We start from the raw sequence: 5,474 nt of genomic DNA on the forward strand, positions 1-5,474 counted from the left end.
TGGAGTGCGATGGCGCGATCTCGGCTCACTGCAACCTCTGCCTCCCGGGTTGAAGCAATTCTCCTGTCTCAGTCTCCTGAGTAGCTGGGACTACAGGCTTGCGCCATCATGCCCAGCTAACTTTAGTATTTTTAGTAGAGACAGGGTTTCACCACATTGGTCAGGCTGGTCTCAAACTCTTGACTTTGTGATCTGCCCACTTTGGCCTCCCAGGGTCCTGGGATTACAGGCATGAGCCACCGTGCCTGACCTTTTCTTTCTCTTTTCTAAGGAGAGCTCATGCTTAGAATTAGGATCATTTGTGTTGGCATTATCCTCCTGCTGTGTGAAGCTAAGTACAGAGAATGATTGTAATTGCATTTTTTACGGTGATTTCTTTAATTCATCTTTATGAATGAATATAGTTCTTCTGGAAGTAAGTTCAAAATGTAACAGTCTCTAGCTCAAACAAATATTACCTTGAATGAAATAAATTTGTGAGAGTTACTGTTTCCTAAGACAAATTATTACAAATTAGACATGGAAGTCTGACCAGGAGAACGGTGATCTAGACCAGATCCATTGCAGAGGTGGGGTGGTGGTAGAGATGGCCTTTATTTTATTTTATGTATATCATTATTAGACAGGTTTTGACTTGACTGTCATTTCTTTATTTGCAGTATTTAGCATTTTTTTATACAATGGAAAAAAAAAACATTGTTTGTACTATTCATTTTGGTTGCTTTACCTCAGGGCCAATGGAGAATATTTTAAATAAGATCAGTCCCTGATCATCTCGTTGTTTTTATTTTTGTCATTTAAAGATCTTAGATTTTATACTCTTATTCCCAGAATCATTAGGAACTCTAACTTTCAAGGGAGTAGAAATGAATCAAGGCAAACTGGCTTTCTAGGAACAATACAAGTACATTCTATTTCATGTTTCATGATGATCTTTTGTCTCAGTATGTTTCATCAAAAGGAGGGAGCTTCAGAGGCTTTTTTTCCTCATTTTAAAATGAGTTCAGGCTCAATGCCGAGTGTTTTTACATTTTTATTATGAATAAATGTTTAACTTAGGAGCAGCAGATTGACCCAAAGGTACAACATTTACCTTTATAGTTTTTTGAGATGCTAATTTAGTCTCAGTTTTTTTAACATATTCTATTTCCTTTCTTCCTCCCTTAGAATAGTAGCATAAAGATCTTGTATTGGTGATGAGTTAGGAAGAAGAGGGCTTTATTTTCTAGGGGCATTTTTATTGAGCTAGTGGCTGTTTGTGAGCCTTTGGGCAACTATAAGGATTTTCAGAGATAAGGTAGAAATTACTTTATAGGGCCGGGCGTGGTGGCTCACGCCTGTAATCCAAGCACTTTGGAGGCCAAGGCGGGCAGATCACCTGGGGTCCGGAGTTCAAGACCAGCCTGACCAACATGGTGAAACCCCATTAAAAAAAAAAAAATTACTTTATAGGTTGATAATTATTCTTGTCCAGGTAAAAGTAAAACTAAAAAGGTTTTTAGGTTTTTTTCCCCAAAACTGTAGAAAATAGAAAAACAGAAAGCCCAATTACTTTCTTTTTTTTTTTTTTGAGACAGAGTTTCACTCTTGTTACCCAGGCTGGAGTGCAATGGCGCGATCTCGGCTCACCGCAACCTCCACCTCCTGGGTTCAGGCAATTCTCCTGCCTCAACCTCCTCAGTAGCTGGGATTACAGGCTCGTGCCACCATGCCCAGCTAATGTTTTTTTTGTATTTTTAGTAGAGACGGGGTTTCACCATGTTGACCAGGATGGTCTCGATCTCCTGACCTCGTGATCCACCCACCTCGGCCTCCCAAAGTGCTGGGATTACAGGCTTGAGCCACCGCGCCCGGCCAATTACTTTCTACTGGAACATTTCCCATGTTCTTGATTGTAGAACATGAGAAAAGCAGGGTCCTGTATACCCAGGTGACATTATGCCTGATCCAGTAGGGATGAAATAGACATCAGAGCAGAGTGGTTAAGATATTTCATGTAATTCAAGCAATATTTATGGAATGCCAAGAGAAAAAAGCAAGGGTTAAATGCCATGGCGATGAGGAAAACCCAGTTGTTGTTGTAAGCCAAAAGGTATCTGAGACAGGTCTCAATCAATTTAGAAGTTTATTTTACCAAAGATAAGGACGTGTGCCCAGAAGACAGATCTGTGCCTTTCCCCAAAGATGATTTTGAGAGCTTCAGTACTTAAAAGGGAAAATCAGCCTGGAGGGGGAATGGGGAGGGCATGGTCACATTCCTGAATTCACATGTTGCAAGAGGAAAAGAGCCGGTAGGGGAATAGTCAAGTATTCATCTCATGCTTAGTAAATCAGCACTTTACATTAAGGTGAACATAGAGGTAAACATAGAACCTGTAGAGATATTTAACTTTTTATCTGTAGCTATCTGCTTAGGAACAGAAGGTAAGGCAGCTTCTTGCATGACTCAACTTTCAGCTTATTTTTTTTTTCTTTTGGCATAGTGAAATTAGGGTCCCAAGTTTTTATTTTCCTTTCACATTGCATTCAAGTAGCTTTCAATCTGATGGAATGGTTGCATTGAGGTACAGTGTTAAGTCATGACAGGTCTAGAATTAGTGTTTGTTGGAGAGGAGAAGAGGAAGCATGGGGTTAAAGGAAGGCAAGAGGGAATTCAGTTTGTGAGAACAGGAAAGACTTCATGAAGGCAAAGGCATTTTAAATGAACTTTGAAAGAAGTGAAAGGTTTCTAAAAGGGAAAAGGGAAAGAAGAGTGTCCCACCTAGTTGGAAGAAACAAGCTGTGGAAGAGAGCTGGGTAAGAGTTGATGTGTTTGGGAATAGTAAGTGGTTTAGTTTGATTATAGAGTATAGATAGGGCACACTTCAGTCCAGCAAACATTTGTTGAGTGCCTACTATGTGTATTATTTGTATTTTGATATTTCAGGGTGAGGGAGGTGTAGCTAAATATTCCTTTGGCCTAAGGGAGAGGAATCAGAAGAAAAGAGCTATTGAATATGTGGAAATGAAGGGGTAATTTATGAAAAGAAAACTGGGACTTGATAGAATTAAGAATAAAAACAGAGTTAGTTTTGGCATCGAATAAGGCCTGTCTTCCTCTGAGACTATAAGGGAATGAAGGAGATGGTTGAAAGTCAGGTGAATTGTGAAGGCCTTTGAGCTTTATACATGTGGGATTGATCCATAAATTAACAAACATTTGTTGAGGCCCTATTATACCAAGTAATAGGCACTGAGAAAGCAAAAACATGGTCTTAATCTAATCTCTATTGATTCTTTTCCCTCTGTCAACTTTTTAATTTTTTTATTTTGTTTTTAGACAGAGTCTTGCTCTGTCACCCAGGTTGATCTTGGCTCGCTGCAACCTCCGCCTCCTGGGTTCAAGGAATTCTTGTGCTTCAGCCTTCTAAGTAACTGGGACTACAGGTACCTACTACCATGCCTGGCTAAGTTTTGTATTTTTAGTAGAGACAGGGTTTCACCATGTTGGTCAGGCTTGTCTCAAACTCCTGGCCTCAAGTGATCTGCCTGCCTGGGATTATAGGTGTCAGGCACTGCACCTGGCCCCCTCTGCCAGTTCTTTGAATGCAATGGCCAGTGAGCACATATTGATTATCTTTTTTTTTTTTTAGTGGGCTGAGCAAGTTAAGCCTGGAATTTTTTTTTTTTTTTTTTCTACAGTGTCTAAAATGTGATTCCTTGAATATGGTAGGGGACCAGTAAATATTTATTGAATTTGTTAAACGTGCGCTTTGAATGAAGAGATTCCCCAAACAGGGTTTGTGTGAGCAACATGGCTGTTTATTCACCCAGGTGCAGGTGGGCTTAGTCCAAAAAGAGAGTCAGCTCAGGGAGGTGGGATAGGAGTTGGTTTTATAGGTTTGGGGTAGGCAGTGGAAAGTTATATAAGTTACAGGTCAGGGCAGCTTTTGCAAGCTGGGAGGGGGTCGTAGGGTCTGGAGTCACAAGGTTGACCAAGGTCAGTTACAAAGTCCAGTTGCCTTATCAGTTGAGGCAGGAATAAGGAACAATAGAAGAATGTCTAAAAGTTAATTAGGTGCTGCAGGGGTTGATCATTTCTTCTCCTTTTGTGGTTTTACATTTACTTCAGACTTTCTAGTTCCAGGAACTCATCTGGAGTGTACGTGCAGGTCGCAGAGGTCGCTTTGCCACCCATGGCATGGTCAGTCGGCCTAAAAGACCTTACAGAATTGTTGAATGGCTTGAAGTCTAGTCTGAATAATTTTTCTTTGTTCTTTAAATACTTCTGAGTATTTGATAGAGCTCCTAGCATTATTAGGGTTCTCACCGGCCCAAAAGTGACTTGATCTAGAGAAAAGATGAACTAGATTTGAGTCAAGACTGGGGTTGTACCCTCTGCCATTTGCCAGCTATGTGATTTTGAGAAAATTGCTTTATATATATGGACCTCGCTTTCTTAAAGTCATGGTAATAATACCCACATTGCCTACTTCAAAATGTTGCTTAAGAAGCTGTGGGACTGGGCACGCATGCAGGAATCAGCAGCAGGTTGGCGTGTGAAAGGTTTTCTTGCTCTAGAACCTCATAGAAAATTCTCAGGGAGATTCTTCAAGCAACCACTATGTCAGCAGACCCAGATATTTTCCTTTCTTCATATGATGGAGATCAGGGATCCAAACTTATTCGAAAAGCTCAAGAGGCACCATTCGTACCCATTGGAATGGCAGGTTTTATAGCAATTGTTGCATATGGGTTATACAAATTGAAGAGCAGGGGAAACACTAAAATGTCTGTTCATCTGATCCACATGCATGTGGCAGCCCAGGGCTTTGTTGTAGGAGCAGTGACTGTTGGTATGGGCTATTCCACGTATCGGGAATACTGGGCAAAACCTAAGCCTTAGAAGAAGAGATGCTGTCTTGGTCTTGTTGGAGGAGCTTACTTTAGTTAGACATCTCTTTATTGAAGTTACGTATTGTTGAAAACTAATTTGTATGGGTTTAGATGGTAAAATGGCATTTTGAATATTGGCTTCCTTTCTTGCAGGCTTGATTTGCCTGGTGTGACCTCATTACTAGTGGCTAGTTTACTAACTAGGTCATTCAAGGAAGTCAAGTTAACTTGAAAGAAACATATCACCTAAATGCACTTGATGATGTTGAAATGTCCACCTTCTTAAATTGTTCGGCTGAACTTAGTTCTAAAGAAAATAACAGGCCAACCCTGAAGTACTCCCAGTTTGCTGCAGAATCTCAGATGTTTTGGATGTTATATGAGAGTCCTATTTGCCCCAGTCAATTTAACTTTTTTCTGCCTGTTTTGTGGACAGGCTGGCCCTTTTAGAACTCTGTCCAAAAAGTTCACGGAATATAACTTGTAAAGCTTTCCACAACTAACAATATGTATATGTGCATGTGTTTAAACCAAATGTAGAAAGCTTAGAGTAGTATTTATTAAAGAATCTCAGTTGTAAACATATAACTTACAGATTC

At 40.2% G+C, this 5,474-nt stretch overlaps 2 protein-coding genes across 3 annotated transcripts in view; both read left to right on the top strand.

Moving 5' to 3' along the window:
• The window catches only part of LOC108301984 (protein phosphatase 1 regulatory subunit 12B), a 165,077-nt gene that overhangs the window by 1,609 nt on the left and 157,994 nt on the right, over positions 1-5,474 (top strand). The window lies entirely within an intron of this gene.
• LOC108301988 (HIG1 domain family member 1A, mitochondrial-like) lies at positions 4,472-4,991 on the top strand. The gene has a single exon (XM_037737323.1). It carries the CDS (start codon positions 4,604-4,606, stop codon positions 4,883-4,885), a length of 282 nt encoding a protein of 93 aa, XP_037593251.1. The 5' UTR covers positions 4,472-4,603; the 3' UTR covers positions 4,886-4,991.

Source organism: Cebus imitator, unplaced genomic scaffold (assembly GCF_001604975.1).
Source record: "Cebus imitator isolate Cc_AM_T3 unplaced genomic scaffold, Cebus_imitator-1.0 Scaffold38, whole genome shotgun sequence".
NCBI lineage: Eukaryota > Metazoa > Chordata > Mammalia > Primates > Cebidae > Cebus > Cebus imitator.

Bases quoted from the DNA above. Each gene is read 5' to 3' on its own strand.
- LOC108301988 (XM_037737323.1), top strand. From the start codon at position 4,604: ATGTCAGCAGACCCAGATATTTTCCTTTCTTCATATGATGGAGATCAG.